The 21,046-nt window shown below is 35.6% G+C and overlaps 1 protein-coding gene across 1 annotated transcript in view; it reads left to right on the top strand.

Moving 5' to 3' along the window:
- LOC145671296 (dipeptidase 1-like) overlaps positions 1-21,046 on the top strand; it is a 408,614-nt gene that overhangs the window by 341,064 nt on the left and 46,504 nt on the right. The window contains exon 9 of the mRNA XM_081740265.1: positions 16,683-16,767. Within this exon, the coding sequence (XP_081596391.1) occupies positions 16,683-16,767 (85 nt within the window). The remainder of the gene's footprint in view (positions 1-16,682; positions 16,768-21,046) is intronic.

The following is a 21,046-nucleotide window of genomic DNA, read 5'->3' as shown; positions in this document are numbered from 1 at the left end:
CACCTCAAAGATGTTTTTGATTTTCTTAAAGACTTTTTCAGACGAGAAAATAGACATACGTAAACGTTAATGTTAATCATTATTAAATCACCTCAAATTTACTCCCTCCTCACACTAGCCGGGGCCGGGGGGCTAAGGCCCCCCAAGTTTTCAGTAGCAGACATAATTGAAGCTTTTATTTATATATATTTGTAAATTTAAAGTAAACACATGATATACATGTTATAGTCTAGGTTCTGGCTGGCCACCCAGTTTTTACTTTCTAGATCCGCGGTTGTCTCGCACACAGATAAATTTTCTTCAATATTTCTGACCTTTGTATGTGTGGATTTCATATTAGATATACGTAAAGGTTAATACTTGGCTTCATTCATACCTGGCATCATTCGATAAGAGATTTAAGTGTTTGAAAAGTTATGTTGAACTACCTTTTGTAGGTATCATAGTGGCTGAATATTGGTACGCTCAACACAGATTAAAGTGGTCCTGGTTCGATGCCAGGATATCTGAGTTTGTTGTGGATGCAACATGTAGTGGATTTTTTTCGTTTCCTTTCACATCATTCCTCTAATTTTTCACAAATATTCATTTGCATCCATCTCGTTTAGCACAACGGACGTAATAACGAGGCGAGAGATTCAAGATTTCTGTTTTATTTATTTTTTTATATTTTACTGAAGGTAAACGCACCAACAAATATCATCATGGAACGCATCAATAACAAAACACTCTCTTAGGAATCACGGTTATTTTCAGTGAATTTGCAATGTGATATTCGAATAATTGAATTATATATCACTCGTTACCGATACTTTCCCTGTCCATGTATCATATTCAACACTTTGCCAACTTGATTCCTTAATATAAAGTAGACGAGCATGAATGAAAATATTTATAGGTACTACAGCTTTTCCGTTTCTGTAACCGAGGAAATAATGAAACAAAAATGAGTGAATTTACGGTTGGCATTTATTCCGAAGTTGGGCGTCCGATTTCGCCACGTTTTTTCGCTGTCATCTCGTTTCCACATTTTCTGCAATTTGTTATTAGGTTCATTAATCTGTCTTCTTCACAAACTTTTAAAAGATTTTGCTCGTTATCAACGTATTGCTTCACAAATGTTCAAACTGTTACTTCATTGCCCTTGTACATTCGCCATAAATGCTCGTTACTTTCCCACAATGCAACTGTTTAGTTAGCTTGCGCCAAATAGTTCCCTCCGCTCGCGGTATAGTCCCATGTTTATAACCGCTTATATATAACAAACAAACAGATTTTTCAAGACCCTTATATATTATCAAGCACACAAACGATCAAATTATCCATATCTTTCCTGTAAATTTTAAAAATTTTGCTGGAAACGGACGCCCAACTTTGGAACTTAACCCGTTCGGTTAGATTTGTTGAAATCTTAAAGCCAATAGTCGTTACAATGTAGTCGTGTATTTTAAGCGTCATCCTATGGTAAATTTATTTACAAATTTAGGAGCGCAAGAGATCGTCATTAGAACGAATGATGATAAACAATGTTTATTACTCTCCAAAGTAATAATTTATTATACCAAGGATTTGGGTATTAACATTTTTTGTTTCATGAAAGAAATTTCAGTCAATGCTTCTGTGGGTTCACTCGAGCAGACGGCTCTACCAAAAACAAAATTTATAGGTAAAATACGATGTCAAACACTTTTCGTAAAAGAAGAGGAGTATGGATATAAGTAATTTCAGTCAGTGGATATCATATTGAAATATATTGTGAATGGTAATAAAGGTATTCTAAGTGTAACTATTTACTGAAGTACACGGGCGCGAAAAAGGCGGAAAAGGCGAGAATATTCTGTTCGTGTTAGCAATGGATGTTTGCGATGCATGTAATGCAATATACGATTCTATTACAAAGAACTGTGTGACAAAGATCGTAATGTTATCGTGGTTTATGCATTAGCTCCTCATTTAGTGCATGCTGTGCAAGAAGAAACCGGAAAATGCAATAGATGTGTGAAAATTTTGTAGAGCCGTATGCTCGAGTAATGCCCTTCTTTAAGTCAGACTAAACCTTCAATCATTTCAGGGCTGCAATTAGTCAGAAAGTGAGTGCGAAGCACTAGTGGATGCAGGGTGAGGGATACGAAGGCGGCTGCTCCTAATAAATGCAAAATTTTTATAGGTCTATTTATTTAAACGATTTTACTAATTTATTCAGATTTGATATAGCACTCCGTATTTTAAGCATACATTAACCGACTAGGTGGCGATACTCATCCTCCATACGACACCTCTGTAGCCGCTAGTCGTGCGGAGCATAAGGGAGAAATGAATTACAACATTAGAGTTACCAGATTTTTTAGAGAAGAAAGGAAGATCTTAAGATAGTTTGGAGAAGAAAGGAAGATTATGCTATTTTTGAGGAAAAAATAAGATTTTACGAGTTTTTTTTTTTTTTTTGGAAAAGAAAGGATGTTACAATTTTTTGGAGAAGAAAAGAAACTTTTACGATTTATTGGACAAGAAAGGAAGATTTCACGATTTATTGGAGAAGGAAGGACAATTTTATAATTTATTGGAGACGAAAGGAATATTGTACGATATATTGGTGAAGAAAGGAATATTTTACGGTTTAGTGAAGAAGAAAGGAAGCTTTTACGATTTATTGAAGAAGAAAGAAATATTTTACAATTGATTGGAGAAGAAAGGAAGATTTCACTATTTACTGCAGAAGGAAGATTTTGTGATTTATTGGAGAAGAAAGGAAGATTTTACGATTGTTTGGAGGAGAAAGGAAGATTTTACAGTTTATTGAAGAAGAAATATTTTACAATTTATTGAAGAAGAAAGAACGATTTTACGATTTATTGGAGAAGAAAGGAAGATTTTACGATACTCCGGAGAAGAAAGAAATATTTTAAGAGTTTTCAGAGACGAAAGGAAAATTTTACGACTTTTAAGAGAAGATGGGAAGATTTTACAATTTTTTCGAGAAGAAAGGAAGACTTTACGAATTTTTTGCACAAGAAAGGGAAAATGTCTGTTATTCAGAATGTATATGTAACAAACATGTTTGGGGTGAAGAGTTGTGGCAAAACAAATGCTTTTCACAATTATTATACATCTCTATGACAGGATCACAATTTTAAAATATGCGATCAGACTTTCCCAACTTCAGTTAATCGTGATTCTTTGGTACTTTTACTTTCACCTAATTTCAAAGAGCTCTTGAGATAGACTCCATGACGTGATCTGCTCATTCATAATTTATACTCCTAGGGACTTGAATATTGGAAAATAAGGTACTTGCAGCAAATAAGGCCCGGAAGGAAATAAGGCCCAGTGCAAAATTTCATAGGGTAGAATCACTGTAGGAGAAATCTGACATCACAAGTAGCGATTACTAACACAATGCCTGCTTGAGAAAATTCGTCTTCTTGAGCATGGTTAGACGGAATGTTGGCAGTATTGAAGCATCAAGAAGCCAGTTTCCATGTGTTGGTGTAATTTTCGAGGGTAAACTAAGCTATTTTTTTCTGTGCAGAATAAAGATAACCCGAAATATCTTGTTTGTTTGTGATAATCATAGTATTTAGTATTTGGGATAGAAGTTACTTTGTTTTAGTTCGAAACATGTTTGTAGATAATGACTTATAAAATGACGAGTACATGGTTGATAAATAAGGCCCACCATAAAATCTAATGGCCCTCATTACCCTGCAAAACATGTAGGCATTGTTAAATAATTAGCAATTGGCAACTTGAAAGTGTGTTAGTTTGTTATTTTTTCTTGGCCAGTGCCAGCCTCTGTAGTAGGGCGCACTATGGTGTTCGGGCCTAGCTGTTTACTATGGAGGTTCGCAAGTTCGAGTTCTGCGTTGGTGTCTTTCGTAATGTAAATCTCTAAATTTAATGCATGCGAATGACTCATTCCATTGTTTTAGGCAATGGGCCGTAATGAAAAATACTGTGGTAATGTGCCAGTGACCACTGTGAAACCTGTGGCGGATCCAGGGGGGCGATCTAAGCCATTGCCCTCCCCCCTAGAAGAGGAAACGTTCTTATTTTATATATAAATAAAACCCATCTAAGAGTTTGGAGCTCTAAAAGTAGCTCTAAGTAGCAGTATTACAACCCACCTCCCCCCCAGAAGTCCGTCCTTGATCCGCCCCTGCTTTATATAAAACTTTATTTCGAGTTTGTGTCGAGTTCCAATTATTAAATATATTTTCCGAATTTTCACTCCCTTGTAAATGATGTCACAAGAAGACGTTACAGCAGCTATGCAACTAGGCTAGTTATCGCCCGGGGAAGAACTCGCCTTAGTCCCCCCCCCCGACCAACCAAACCAAAATTCTCCCCAACTATACCTGATATTGGCATCAGACAGTAGTTCTCCTATTCCATTCTTTCTTCAAGTGATAAAGCTTGATTTCAAAACTGCAGTACATAATTTAATTTTTAGTACAAGATAAAACACCAAACTAATTAGAATTTGATTGATAAATAATCTGAGAGTAGAATGCTTGACATATACTTATAGTCTTATCATAACTGCAAATCATTTTTTTTCTTTTGAATTCTGTCAGGATGTGCATATGTGTAGAGTGAATCAACAGTATGTTGCTTTAGAATAGAATATTTAATTATGACAAACGGTCAAGCTGTTGTCTCGAGTATTATATTCAGACATTTTGCAGATCTCTTAAATTGATGTAAGTTTAGAAAGAACACAGAAAGCTGGAACTAAAATTTAACTTTGCGGGCTCTTTTGGCTGCAAAGGTTTTTACAATGTCCTCAAAAGATAGCTTTGAAGCAAGCTTTTATACTCTATGAATATGATCCTAAGTCTGATGAGTCGTTGCAGTCCTGTTAACTTTCTGAGATAATATTTAATGCTCTTTAGTTTACTAAAACTCCTTTCTTTGCCTTATAGTGAAAATAAATATTTGACAAGTTTTGCGCCCCTCCAATCCGGCGCTCGGGGCACAAGCCCCTTTTTGCCTCCCTTAGGTACGTCTCTGCGTTACAGGAATTTATGGAATGTTATATCTGCTTGAAATTTTAAGAACTCCAAAATCTCAAGAACTATTTGAAATTTTAATATCGTATTTTCCCCGAATTCATCAACTTTATTTACCCTATCAAGTAAAGCAAGACAGGTTTTATAGTCTATTTTAACTATGGTTTTCCCAACGCCACGGTACTCAGAACCACATCGTAACTTCGGTAGATTTTTACGTAAAATTACATTCGAAACGTACAATTACGTTCGAGACTTAAATTTACATTCGAAGAGTAAACTTACATTCAAAACGTAAAATTACATTCGAAACGTAAAATTAATTCCAATAGTTCCAAGAATTTCTAATCCTCACCTGGTTATACCCGATCCACCATGAGTCTAAATTATGCATGAGCTAATGACGTCATAATAAAATATATATGACACTATATCTCAAGAGATGTTTGGAATATTCACTCGGATTTTCATTAAGTCTAGCAACTTCATTTTCTCTTTTACATGAGGTGTGATATGTTTTAAGAAGTGTAAACGTCACCCATGAACCTCATTGTGTCAGATTTTTTTTAAAAATAAAATTTTCAAGTAAAAATAAAAGCATCAAAGAAAATGGATTCTTTTTAATTGAAAGTGAAAGTAAAAAGACCAAATAATTCAAGAATTTCATGCAATAAGGGCGTATGTCTGAAATATTCATTTGGAGAAAAACGATGTTGAAAGTTTTTTTCTCACATAAAACAATGTAATATGCTGCATTTTATGCCGATATTGAGTTGCAATTTTGACAAGGCTAAACAAGTATAGTAAAAGCCACTTATGCATTCGATGCAAAAAGAGCGAAACCTCGCTTACACCCTTACTATTACATCAAACTCCTCAATTGGGATTATCTGAAGTTCCAAAAATCAAATCACATAATATTGTTATACAATTGTATTCCTCTCATCGGGATCTATAATAATTTGGAAACAAATTTGATGCCACAACGCTTTTCAAGTGAACGTGAGCGTGAAAACAGTGGCGGATATAGCCCTGGGCCGGGGGGATAGTCTCCAGAGTTTTTAGAGACACAAACATTATTCAATCTATTACTTATATATTTGTGAAAGCTTATAGTAAACTCATGAGATATCTATCATAGTCTGGGTTGTGGGTGGCCCCCAAGGTTTTAACTTCTACATGCTCCACTGCGTGAAAGCACTAAACAATTGCGGCACTGCGTTTTAGGTGTTTCATTTAGGTACATTTTTAAACGTAATATTACAACAATACGTAAATCTCAACAACGACAGTAATATGTAATTCGCAACAATCACTCAACTATATTATAACACAACATAGTGGTGTGTCATTTCATTGGGATGTTCACCTCTGTTGTGAGAGGTCCCTGATTCGATTCCAGGAATAAATTTGTGTCAGATATAACTTGTTTATAGGTTTTCTCGGGGTTCTCCCGTTTTTCTTCCACGTTCTCATCCAATCAAATCCTTTTATACTGTTATTAAATATCTGGCTCCTTGAGCCTAATTATAACGTAGAACGTGAAACTAAAACATTTAAGAACTCCTTCGTGGCTAAGCGGTTAGCGTACGCGTCTTTGGCTTGAGAGATCCATGTACGATCTCCGGCTGGAGCACATCTGGTTCGCATTCCACGTTAATCAGTAGGTCCTGTCTCCTATAACCTCGCTGCTGAAAGAGACCTTTAACTCAAAATCAACTCAACTATATCAGTAAATTTTATATATTTAAAGGGAAAATCCTATACTTGCTTAAACAGATATACTGTACAACAGCTGCTGTACGTATATGGATCTAACATCACGTTGAAACATTATTGCAACTTTACGAAAAGCTTATAACAAATTTTATTAAAATAAAAATAAAAGGATGTTATAGTGAGACAAGCAATCATCTATACACAAGGACAAACACAAACGCATTCTTGATCCGTATGTTGAATAATATAAGCTTTCTTCAATTAAGAAGTTTAAAGTTTAACTGAAGAACAGAATTAAGGATTCTGTTATCTGTAAGTTTTAAAGCAAGTATTTATCAAATACTGCCAGTGCCGTCTTGTAACAACTTTCGTTAATATTTCAGAAAGAGCAAACAGCAAAGAGTTCTATCGTTGTGAGTAAGGGGAAAGAAAGTGTTGTCTCAAATCGATCCGAAAGCAGCGGTAAGACACTTCTCATTAATCAAGAATAAGGGATTTGAGGCAAAGTTTGCTTTCGCTCTCTCTCCTTCCTATAACCATAACGTTCTCTCTAACGCTTTTTCTCATAAAAGGAAATGGGATGAGGAGCTAGAAAGAACTCAGAATGCGCCGGAGGCGGAAAGGAGGATAATTGAGGCTCAATCACGTTACTGGCAGCTCTAGTGGCAAAATAAAAAAAAATAAAAAAAAGAAAATTTTTCTTTAAGATTTCAGCCTGGGCATCAAACTATGTGTAAAGTGCTTTCGAAAGTGAAGGACAGCTTTCAGCCATCTTCTAATCTTTAGGCGAAATCCTTCTATTAAATTCCTTAAAGTAGCTATAGTAGCCGCGCTCGAAACGTTTCCAGTGATGATCAAAGTTCAAAGAATTACTAATGCTACAGAGTGTATCCACACTTCCACGGGTCAGACGAAAAAGTAAAACAATACCAAGTACACCCTCTAAGGTCTAATGTTTGCGCTATGTGCGAAAAATAAAAGAAAATAAAAGTTACGGACTACTCCACTAATATTTGTTGCTCTCATTTAGTGTTTCTCACGAGACGATACGAGGTGAACAATAAGGTTTTGCTCGTTTCGTTTTGTCTTGTGAATTTCGTAGAAGTCTCGACTTGTCTTGATTCTCGAAAAGACCTTTATAATCTCGTCTCGGTACTCCAAAATATTTTCTCGTCTCGTTTTTTTTTATGTGCACATTTTATCCTGGATTTTTTCTTAATTTCACCTAAAAGATATCAGAATCCTTCTGCGTTACATGAGGATAACGCAAGATGTAATATAACACTATTTGAAACCATGTTTGTTGTTAGAGCAATGCAATCTTTTGAAAATCATAAAGTTTTACGTCCCACAGTTATGCTGGCTAGGCTAAAGGAGACGGTAATGAATGAAATGCTGGAATGAAAAAAGGGAGAGGAAACGGGAGAATCCCGAGAAAATCCACGCACACGGTGCTTGTCCAGGAAAAAGTTCATTTGGCACAATCTGGGATCAAACCAAGGAGCCCATGCACCTGAGGTGTAACCTCTAGCACTGAGCCACAGCGGCCCCTAGAGTAATGTAATGGAGTAATAAATGTTCTACATTGCGTTCGTACAATCATTTTTTCAATTTATAGTGTGTTTATACTACGATTCATGGAACACTAAAAGAGTGCTTCGAAACTAAAGCTTGGGTGAACTAATATGCCTACGAGAATCGTGAAGTTTCTTGTTATATCTTGAAAAGAAGACGAGATTTGTCAAGTTCCTCACTGTTCCCTCACTGCTCTCGTATCTTAAACTAAATCTAGCCATTCTGCGATTATTTCTTAAACATTTATTTACGAAATATAAACAAAATTGTTATAGCTTTTTTTCCGAGAAATTTGTAAGAAAACATCCTCAAAAGTGGTCCATCACTTGTGAATTTTTAATAAGAGATAACTTAGGTCTATGACATAGGTCGTATAGATAGGGGTATTTTGAAATATAGGGTGGTCCTAAAGTAGGTAAACACCCTTGCATAAATCAAGTATAACATTCTAGTTTATATTTTTAACATATAAGTAAAACGCATTAAGAACAAATAATAAAGAAACTAAGACTACCTGATGGATAACAATAAAAAATGATATAAAATGCAATACTGTACCGTATACCTACTTTTGGGCCACCCTGTATTTAGTTATGAAATATGGACATATTGGCCTGACCAGTTTTCGAAAAATCGTCCGAGAAAAACATTCCCTATGAGCATAAACTACCTTGAAGTGGCAAGAACACAATTTCGAAAAAAAAGAAAAATAAGTTAGATATGCCACCATGTCAGCCTACCGAAGATATGGAATACTAATTAATTATTTTGAGTAACTCATTTCACAAGATCCAAACATAGAAAATACACATTAAGCCTTCTGACTTTTTTCCTTTTAAAAAATAATACCATATTATAGGGTTATTATTGGTTTATTGATTAGTGAAATGTAAATGAAATCGTTAGAGCCGATTTTGAGAAGATTGTAAAGTTTGATTATTTTATTTCAATAAACTAACATTATTTTTACTGTACTAAGAATATTGAAGAGCCTATAAAAGTATAAATTTAATATTTGGATTCAGATCAGGTGTATTATATGGCCTTTAGCATATCGTACATTCATGAGGGCGAACAGACAGACAAACGAATAGACAGTCAGCTATTTAAAAATCTATTTTATGATCGGTATAATGTACTTTCTTCTCTGAAATCACTTAAAAGATAAAAAACAAACTGTGATCAGATGCAAGGCTGCCAAGTATCAGTAAAAAATATCATTAAAAAACGGCCATGTTTGATGAGAAAGGTTTGGAAAGATAATAGAATTTTAGAAAACTCATTGAACAGAAAAGTTTCCTTTAGGAGTAAAGGTATGAAACTATCAATGAAGCTAGTGTACGTAAATTATACTGTCGTACGATTTCGTTTAATATCACTTTAATGCTTCCGAAATATGTTTCAGTGTTTACCCGATTATTCTATTGACTCATGTGATGCCAGGTTCTGTTCCCGACCTGTGGAGTTATTGGGGATCTACTAGAATGAATAATGCATTGTATATCAATAAATCAAGCATAATGTTATAGTAGTCATATCCCACTTCAATGTCTCCCATCTGATTATCTTAACTCTTGCCAACGCATGCCAACGAATAGTTTTAAGTGCACATTATACATTATTACTTGTCTAGTAGCTAGGGTGGTCCATTTTGGTGCACGAGGCTATGGGTTCATTTCCCGGTAGGAGAAAGTCGAATGCATTTCACAGGATCAATATAGTTTTAAATGCAGTGTCTCGTTCTAGCTTCTGACAGAGAACGAAAATACAAATTAATCACTAATCAATTAACTGTACAGAACTGCGTTTGGAGATTTCCTGAAATAAGTGGGTGTAGCTCAGCAGTAACATTTAAAGTCGCACAAATGATATGTTGCCATTTTGAGTGATATTTTTTTCAAACTCCATGTTGGAAATAATTAGGCAAAAAAGTTCGTTTTCAGAATAAATAATTACTATATTTAATTCTTAAATATTTCAAGCATAAAATGATTAAAAACTATGTCTGGGGTTCTCAATAAATGAATAAATTAATTATATATGTTTATAAATAATGTCGTGCCTCGCATAGCATAGTCGTTAACCTTCTCTCCTTTGGTACGAGTGGTCCCAGGGGCGATTCCCAGTACGGACATTCGGTCGAAAAGGTGTAAGAGCTTTTTCCTCCCAATGATCTTGAGTAAAGTTATTCCTGGGTTTTCCTCATTCACACCAGGCAAATGTCGGGATAGTATCTACCATAATAATTCCAGGCCGCTTCCTTCCTTCCCCATTCCTTAGTTCCTTTCCAATTTCCTCAGCAGTGTTATCACCCAGGAAAGTCATCACCTATATGTGTGACGGAGTAGCATGTTCATAGATGTCGAAAGCTCAGAAACCTAATTCCTAATTGGGCGGCGCAGTAGTTTAGTTTTAGAACGTTCACCTCCGGTGCTTGGGGTTCTTAGTTCGATCCCAGCTCGCGCCGTGTGGAATTTGTAATGGACAAACACCATGGTTGTCGGTTTTCTCCTGGTTCTCCCGTTTCCTTCCACTTTCTTCATTCCACCATTTCATTCATTACTCACTATCACCGTCTCCTTTAGCCCAACCAGCATAATCCTGGGACGTAAAACTCAAAGATTTCATTACATTTTATAATTCCTAATCGTAATATCTACAGTAGTGTCCTTCTATTATTGTCCATCGTTAGTATTTTCGCTCCTCAATTGATGTTCATTGCTTTTTAGTACAACAGGAATTTAATGAACCTAACGGTGGTTCCTCTTGATCCTTTGATTGACTGATTGACTTGATCCTCTGCGCTTAGGCTATACGAAATGGAACATAGAGGAGGAGAATCCGAACAACCAACAATTATTTAATGGATCGAGGCGAGGTACAAATTCTTCCCCGGAGCCACGAAATTCCCCCAGGGTTCACATTTGCGATCGTGTTCAATGCAGTTTTCGTTTTTATTTTCAGTACTACATTTCACCCTGTACATAAGCTTATATGCTGAAAGTCCTCCACTCTCTCAGAGGTGGATCTAATCTCAGGTAATCTGAAATCACCATAGCCAGCTATTAGTCTGAATTGTGAGTGAAAACTGATATTAGACTAAGATGTTAAATTATACCATGTTAGTCTAACACCTTAGTCATTTTCCAAACTATAACGATATCCTTTTCTACTTTTTCTCCAACTCATCCTTGAAAAGCCGTAAATTCAGTTAAACTCACTGAATCTCACAATTGCAAGGATTACTGTTGCTAGCATTATAGAAGCACATTGTCGAGAATATAAGTCTGAGTAACCAATTCATCACAACACAATTGCAAGGATTACTGTTGTTAGCTTTATAGAAGTACATTGTCGAAAATGTCAGTCTGAGTAACCAATTCATCACAACACAATTGCAAGGATTATTGTTGTTAGCTTTATAGAAGTACATTGTCGAGAATATCAGTCTGAGTAACGGATTCGTCACAACACAATTGCAAGGATTACTGTTGTTAGCTTTATAGAAGCACATTGTCGAGAATATCAGTCTGAGTAACCAATTCATCACAACACAATTGTAAGGATTACTGCTGTTAGCTTTATATAAGCACATTGTCGAGAATATCAGTCTGAGTAACCAATTCATCACAACACAATTGCAAGGATTACTGTTGTTAGCTTTATAGAAGCACATTGTCGAAAATATCAGTCTGAGTTACCAATTCATCACAACACAATTGCAAGGATTACTGTTGTTAGCTTTATAGAAGCACATTGTCGAAAATATCAGTCTGAGTAACCAATTCATCACAACACAATTGCAAGGATTACTGTTGTTAGCTTTATAGAACTACATTGTTGAGAATATCAGTCTGAGTAACCAATTCATCACAACACAATTGCAAGGATTACTGTTGTTAGCTTTATAGAAGCACATTTTCGAGAATATCAGTCTGAGTAACCAATTCATCACAACACAATTGTAAGGATTACTGCTGTTAGCTTTATATAAGCACATTGTCGAGAATATCAGTCTGAGTAACCAATTCATCACAACACAATTGCAAGGATTACTGTTGTTAGCTTTATAGAAGCACATTGTCGTGAATATCATTCTGAGTAACCAATTCATCACAACACAATTGCAAGGATTACTGTTGTTAGCTTTATAGAAGCACATTGTCGAGAATATCATTATGAGTAACCAATTCATCACAACACAATTGTAAGGATTACTGCTGTTAGCTTTATATAAGCACATTGTCGAGAATATCAGTCTAAGTAACCAATTCATCACAACACAATTGCAAGGATTACTGTTGTTAGCTTTATAGAAGCACATTGTCGAGAATATCAGTCTGAGTAGCCAATTCATCACAACACAATTGCAAGGATTACTGTTGTTAGCTTTATAGAAGTACATTGTCGAGAATATCAGTCTGAGTAACGGATTCATCACAACACAATTGCAAGGATTACTGTTGTTAGCTTTATAGAAGCACATTGTCGAGAATATCAGTCTGAGTAAGGGATTCATCACAACCCAATTGCAAGGATTACTGTTGTTAGCTTTATATAAGCACATTGTCGAGAATATCATTATGAGTAACCAATTCATCACAACACAATTGTAAGGATTACTGCTGTTAGCTTTATATAAGCACATTGTCGAGAATATCAGTCTGAGTAACCAATTCATCACAACACAATTGCAAGGATTACTGTTGTTAGCTTTATAGAAGCACATTGTCGAAAATATCAGTCTGAGTTACCAATTCATCACAACACAACTGCAAGGATTACTGTTGTTAGCTTTATAGAAGCACATTTTCGAGAATATCAGTCTGAGTAACCAATTCATCACAACACAATTGTAAGGATTACTGCTGTTAGCTTTATATAAGCACATTGTCGAGAATATCAGTCTGAGTAACGAATTCATAACTACACAATTGAATGCAACCCTATTTTCAGGTCGATGTTAAAATATTATATTTTTTAAGAAGCTCATTTTAGTTCCTAAAAAATTTATTTCTAGACATTGAAGCATATATATACACACGGTGTTTCAAAACAACACTGATAACGTTTGGGAAGTGATTCATGACTCCAAGATAAAAGTAAAAATATAGATCAACTTCGGTGCACAAATGCTTCAATAATAATAACAATAATAACTTTAAAGGCCCATAGTTCCAAATCTATGGGACCTACCGTAGTCGGGTTAAGACTTAACTTAAGAACTAAAATGTGACCTATCCAAATATACCTGTTTCAGAATTCCGCGGTATTTCAGCAACAATTTTTATAGAGGTAATTGGTTACTACTTCAAATTATATGAGTGCAGCCGAACTTACTCTGTAAAAATTGTTGCTGAAATACCGCGGGATTTTGGAACATGCATTTTGGATAGGGCACATACTAGTTCCTAAGTGAAGTCTTGACCCGACTACGGTAGGTTCCATAGCTTTGGAACTATGGACCTTTAAAGTTAATATTTTCATGTTTTCTGCAGCCTATTACTCCGAAAGGAAGCATTTGTGCACCCAAGTTGGTCCATACCTTTTGTCTTATCTTGGTGTCAGGAACACCTCCTAAACGTTGTCGGTGTTGTTTTGAAACACCATATATATATATATATATATATATATATATATATATATATATATATATATTAGGGTGGTCCTTAATTACATGGCGAAATTTTTTTTCCCGAATTTCTTTGCTCCCAACCCCTAAATTGGTTCCATGTCGGACCCAATTTATCCATGAAAAAAATGGGCTCAATCGAAGAATATTTAACCGACCCCCAAGCGACCTAAAGTTTGAATGCATATTCAATATGTTGTTATATAGGAAAAGTCTGGAATAATCCCTTCTTACTTTAAAGCGGCTGAAGCGAAAGGGATACAGGAATTGGAAGTAATCCACATCTGACCCTGAGAAATAGCATGATGGCGGCCATTTTGAAGTCCCCAATTTTGTATTCGGATCCACAATTTTAAATGGAAATGATGTTTTGTGGCATCGTTTTTGGGCAACCTTTCATTATAAAAACATATATTCCTTTATTTTCAACTTATCTCTGGGCATTTAATTCTTTTTAGCTTTGAAATAATAGTTTATTATCTTTCAATATTTTTTTCTTTGTAGGCTACTGAAATATTAATAAACTATTACATGCATGTAACAAGGAAATAATTATATATGTTACAAAATTACATCCCGTCGAAATACACACCAGCCTATATTGGAATTATTTATATGAAATGAAATTACATAAATAATACCGTTTAAAATGATAATAGAAGAAAGCTGAAGGCTGTGGATAACTAGCCAAATTCTACTGCATCATTAAGCCAATTTTTGTAGCATCTGGATACTTTTTTCTGTGTTCACTGACTATCTGCAATATGTATTGTTTCTCTTTTTCGTCCTTTGCTAATATGTTCCCGTATTCTTGTATCAGTTTCACACCTCTCTCTGCAACATCATTCACCACCACAATGTTTTCCAATATATTCAACCCACGTTGAAATTTCACATCTTCTTTCCAAGTAGATGGGCATGTGCATTTTTTTCTTTACTTTATTGTTTAATTCAAATAAGGGAAACTATTCAACAATTTTATAAATCTGCAGCCCGTACAGAGATATGAACTCACAGACTATTAAGTTTTGTTACTCCGGAGATTTTATTTTCCATAGTTGATAATTATTACATGTACAGAGATAAGCGGAAAATAAAGGCAGACGTCTGTTTGTCGTCAAAAGCTACTTCAAAGTGATATATCATACGAGGTCATTTCTATTTAAAATTTTGAGCCCGAACCCAAGATGGTGGACGTAAAGATATCGGTCACTACTCAGTATTAGGTATGGATCTACTTCTACAACCTCTATCCAAATTATGATTCCTTTCCCCCAGCCATTTTTAAGTTACAAGAGTTTATTACAAACTTTTGCCATATACTATACATTATAAATGCATTCAGATGTTTAGGTCGCTTTGGGGTCGGTTAAATATTCTTCGATTGAGCCCATTCTTTTTACAGATTAATTTGGTCCGACATGGAACCAATTTAGGGGTTGGGAGCAAAGAAATTCGGAAATCGAAAATTAAGGACCACCCTAATATATATATACCGGGTGATTCAATAAGAACGTACCAGGCCTATATCGTAGCTAATACTGCACGTAGAGCCTTCAAACAAAAAACTGCATTACCAAATCGTATGTATAGAATGCAATAAAAATAGTAGCGAGACCAGTGGCGTCTCGTGAATACCTCCAACGGGGGCAACTTCAAAATTTCCAATGGAAAGTGGTATAACTGTTGGAATCGTTCGAAAGGACACTAAATGTAAGGCAACTTTTAGAGAACAAACTTTGTCATATCCTTTACCACTTAGCCATTAGAGGCGTTGTTGCAGAGTTGTATCTGTCTACCCGTACTAGTTCCTGTAATATGTCTTTAACCACAGTTGATATCTCTCATAGATTTCGAGCTAGACAGACTCAAAGTTACAATTTTCACGATTTCGGCATCCCGTAACTTTGAAACAACGCGTTTTTTGCCCTATGTTCACATGGACCTTTTTAATTGTTTACGTGTGAGGATATCACCATTGAATTTTGGCTACATAATAAATGAACACCCTGTATATAAAACAATGTTGGCTCTACCTTTCGAACTTTAACTCTCTTTCTCTCACGATTTTGTTCATTGGGCTTGATTCCTTTGTGCTCTGAATGCCCATATGGGTGATTGTTTCTTTGTTATCAACTGAAGTGTGTTCTCTCGATGGAACTCTTGCGTGGCTTTGTCATTAATAAAGCCTAGAAAAAGCTGTTTCTGGAGTGAACATATGTGGATACCTTGATGTTCAAGTGAGAGGAATTCACGCTGCATTGGAGTTCCTGGCACGATAACCTGGTCATATTTCATTAAGATATTGAAGCAACGATCTGAGTACAAAATGCTCGTGTTTGCTGTACTGTTGCAGGATGCTTTTACTTTTGTCCATTAACAAAACTTTAAAGTCCGAAAATGCCTTTCATCACATTTTATGGATTCGTATCTAATGAAAGTGTGGGAAAGTGTTGTGCTTGGTCAGATTACGATACAATCGTTTTGAGCAGTAGCTAATAGATTATTCATGAATGAGCATGTTTGCTTTAACCATGGTCACCCTTAGCCTAAAGGATATAACGTGGAACGTTAAACTAAAAACTTCCATTTTTTGCCTTAGTCAGACGTCTTCTTTAGTTTAACGGACGCAATCACGGAATGTTAAACTGAAATATTTCATTTCATCTTTGATAATAATAGCAGTAACGAATAATATTAGAACGTTCTTGCCAATAGAATAATGCTTTCTTTTCTTGTAATTGCAGGCTGTTAATGGAGGCATTGTAATGGTCAGTTTCTTTAATAAATTTTTAACATGCAGAAATACAGCTACATTGCATGATGTCATTGGTAAGTATCGAAATATTACCAATTCTTAATATTTAATATTATCAATTCTTTTCTTTGTGTTTATTTTCTACTATAAATGTTTAAGTCTGTCGTACAATTTAAAGGGAAAATGAAAAGAGTAGAAACTGTTTATTTCTAGGTCCTGTTAGCTTACACATTATTCTTTACTTTTAATGTTTTTTGTCCCGTTGGGAATACTCGGTCAAAAAGTATAAAAGCTCTTTGAGGCCAACCACCTTCACTGAGGCTTCCTGAGTTTTCTTCATTCATAGCAGGTAAATGCCGGGATGCTACCTAACATAAAAGGTCTCAGGCCGCTTTCTTCCTCCCGCAATCCTTTCCTCTTTCCATTTCCTCGGATAGTGTAATCATGTGACGGACGAATATGCCTATAGATATCGAAAGGGCCATATAGACATAGTACACCGTATAAGCATACCACCAGAGCATCGAAGTTTGTTTAGGCCTCGGCATATACAAGAAATCCGGAAGTCATAATAAAGTATCTGGGAATGCTTCAATTGCATAGATGATGTTGACAATCGTCTTCCTGTCCACAAGAGTGACATACGCTATTTGCAAGTAAGTTAATGCGTACTAACCGATCAGGTGTAACAGGAAGACCATGTACGACTTTCTACTAGGGATGGCCAAAAATTTTCGGATCCGGATATCCCGGATCTTGGCGGATCCGGACCTAGATCCGGATCTCGGATCCGAATCCCAGATCCGAACCTCGGATCCGGATCTCGGATCTGGATCTGAAATTCGGATTTCGGATCTGGGTCCGGATCTCGGATCTGGATCCGGATCTCGAATTTCGGACCTGGATCCGGATCTCGGATCTGGATCCGGAATTCGAATCTCAGATCTTGATTCGTATCCAAACCTGCATCTGAAATTGTGATGAGAAAATTGAATATCTAAAATTCGTTAAAACTTTTTTTTAGGATTCACTGATATAGTAAGTTGCTGTGCTTTTAAATGTTTCCATAACACGTTTGTGTTAAATTTGTTTTTTATTTTATTTTAACCTTGCAATATTTACATGTTGCACTTTCTGTCGAAGTCTCTTTAGTAAAATGTTTCCCAGTCTGATTTCTTCCCATTTCAGAGTATAGTGAACTGTCTGAAAACTGATGTAAATGGTAACAAATTCTTCTGTTTAACTCCCCTTCGAAACTTAATGTTAGCTTCACATTGAAAATATTTATTTTATTCTTAGAAAATAAACTTTCTTCTTTTCTCATATACAAATGAAATATATTTTAGATAATGCCCTTCTAATCGCAGGGATAGTAGACAAAACAAACTCTTTATTAATAGTAGTTTCTGACTCACGAGTCCAACCACCAACAAATGTAATAATGAATATCTTTCACTTCGAAGGTATATACAACAAAAATATAGACTGGTTGGCGTGGAACAACAGTAGATTTTTAAACATACACACGAGAATTTCAGCAGAGCGATATGGTTGTGTTCATTGTATGACTTTGTTACCTAACTTATGGCTTGCCCTTCTGAGGTCGGGAGTTTGTTGAAGGAGTAATATAAAAGAGATTTCTCTTATTTTTTCTTCACCCTCCTGGCTTCTTTAATCATACATTGCAGGACGTAACCAAAACATATCCATGCATCGTATCATTGAAGCGTTTTGTGTTTTATATATTAAAGTGTTCAAAAATATTTAACATATTCGCATTTGTTCATGTGATCTCAGGTTCAATCCTCGGTGGGAACATACATGAGAAAATTGAAAGCTGAAACAATATGAAAATAGTATATAAAAGTCAGGAAATTGATATTAAAACTTTAGCTATCTATTGGGACTGTAAGGCTGTTGTTAAATTAACCCACACATTTCGTGAAGATATATTACGTCGTTATTGTTTATTTACTATAAGCTACCAAATACATCCTCAGAGGCCATTTTACACTGTAGTAATCAACAGATGAAAACATTGGAAAAGGAATGAAAGGAAGGTCTCCAGAGCCTTAGATCAAGGTACTAACCTAGCATTTGCCCAGCATAACTGAGGAACAACCCTGTAAAATCCTCAGTCAGGATGGCTGGTCTCCGAATTCGAACCCGGTATTATCCAATTGCGAAGCAAGAATCCTAACAAGTAGCCTGAGCTCGCTCCGTATTATTATTATTATTATTTAATTAACGTAATGTTTTAAAATTAGTGCAAATTAAACCGTACTTTCTTTATTGCTGATGTTATAGTTAATAAGCCTACATGAGACATCAGTCCCCATTAAGAAAGAATGCTAGAACTGGAGTTCAGGAAGCGGGGGTGAAGAGATTAATAAGGATGTGGAAACTATGTACGATGCAAAAACTGAGTAATTATGACTTTGTCACAGATATATTCACTTACATACGTCAATTAATATTTCTCTGATACAGTGCACTCTTACTTTCTATAGTGGCAGGAAAATGACACGCTTTTGTAAACAAACACACTAAGCACGTGCGTATAGGCTCAAGGTCCGTGCAAAGAAACATAGGTAAAACTAGAAAAAAGAATAGGGTAAGCGAGGGGAAAATGATAAATCGCCCTTCAACTTGAAAAGAAAAAAAAACAAACTAAAAATAACTAAACTTAGAGCTACGAAAGACGCGAGGCGAATTTTATTGAAAAGATTGTTTTTCCTTAGTGGTTAGTTGTGCTTACTATGAACATGAATTAAAAAGAAAACAAGTAGCTAGCTCTGAGTTTCCCAAACTAGTTGAAAAGAAAATATTGGATAAAATTTAATAATAAAAAAGCCATTTATGATAATTAAAACAAACTAAATTCTTGGCACGACAGTCTTTGGTTCCTACCAGCGGGCTTACGTTGAAAGTGGGGATGTGTAGTCAACGCATCGACACCCGAAGTCCCTAATGCCGGCTTTCTAGACAGCAGTCCGCTACCTCTTACTTAAGATAACTCCCCAATTGTCCTCACGATGCTGGGTCAACATCGAAATTGTTGAGTGCCTCTCCGGGAATTGAACCCATGTCCACGGGCACCTAAGGCACGCTCTCTGTCTTCTATAGACGAAAAGCTATAGTTACCCACATTGTCTAATACAGAAATAAGTTCTGATTCTCTAATAGCTGCTGATGGTGATAGTCAAGGTTCACCGAAGCATGATCCCAAATCCAAACTGAGATATTGATGTTACTGGAATGCCTGAAAAGTTATTGTGGGTAAGTGAATTGCCCACTTGTCAGGATGAAGGGCGATGGTGGTGTGAAATGCGGGGCTGTCAGAGGTACTACTTATGATAATTGGATTTATAATATTCTATGTTGCCATAAACCCTCTTCAGAAACAAAACTGTTAATCTTAACTTTGAAATGTTACATAAGGAGTTTTATTGCTATCATTAGGTTGCATTAGGAATTATCGGATTTATTTTAACGCTTAACTTTTACATCTCTTCTGATTTACGAATATTTAAATCGCGATTATCCCCTTAAGGTCAATTAGTGATATTTTAAATCATTTCGAACCAACTTTATATATGGTTAGTCTTATTATATGGGAATAATTGAGACCAGAAGCAGTCTACAGGCTAAGTCCAAAAGAATCTTGGCCGACCTTCTGACAAACCACGTCTTTCAGCAAGGTGAATTGTGGTAATCCGATTCCCACATGAAGAAATCTTCGGTTCAGTGTGAAAGCTTCCATAAGAACCAGCACTCTAATCAGTGAAATGTGCTTTGCTAATTTTTATTCAATTTGAAAGTACCTAACTTTATTGCCAGAAAATAAAAGGCATTTATTTCAAACAAGTCGCCATTACAGTTTTCGTATTTGAACACAACACTCATGAAAAGTCATGTTAAAGCGCAACTTGCCCCTGAAAAAGAATATTTATCTGTTTTTAGTTTCTCGTGTTCCCCAAAGTACCGGTAGGTACATGCGGAATTAATGCTCGCCTTCCGCTCGCATTACCTAGGTAAAACGGCTACGATCTTGGTACTAGCACTTGTTTCGGTGTCCAGATCTCAAATATTTATCTTTCAGCCTGATTCTATGTATGAATCCGAAATTTCAAATCTAGATAAGGGGCACCAAAATTCATAGTTTATTCTCGGTGCTCATATTGTGATTTACTAAATAATTATTAAATCTAACTGTAAGGTTTACATTTGATATTTAGAGCAGACTGAGCAAGATAAATATACGTAAAAACTAGTCAATACTTGTCTTAACTGTTTGTTTTCTTAACTGTCAAAGAAATAGGTGTATTGAGGAATTTTAAATATTCGAGTTTT

This window comes from Thermobia domestica, chromosome 2, assembly GCF_964235325.1.
Source record: "Thermobia domestica chromosome 2, izTheDome1.hap1.1, whole genome shotgun sequence".
Taxonomy (NCBI): Eukaryota; Metazoa; Arthropoda; class Insecta; order Zygentoma; family Lepismatidae; genus Thermobia; species Thermobia domestica.
Note: the sequence above shows the minus strand (reverse complement) of the source record. Positions and strands in the feature narration are given on the sequence as shown.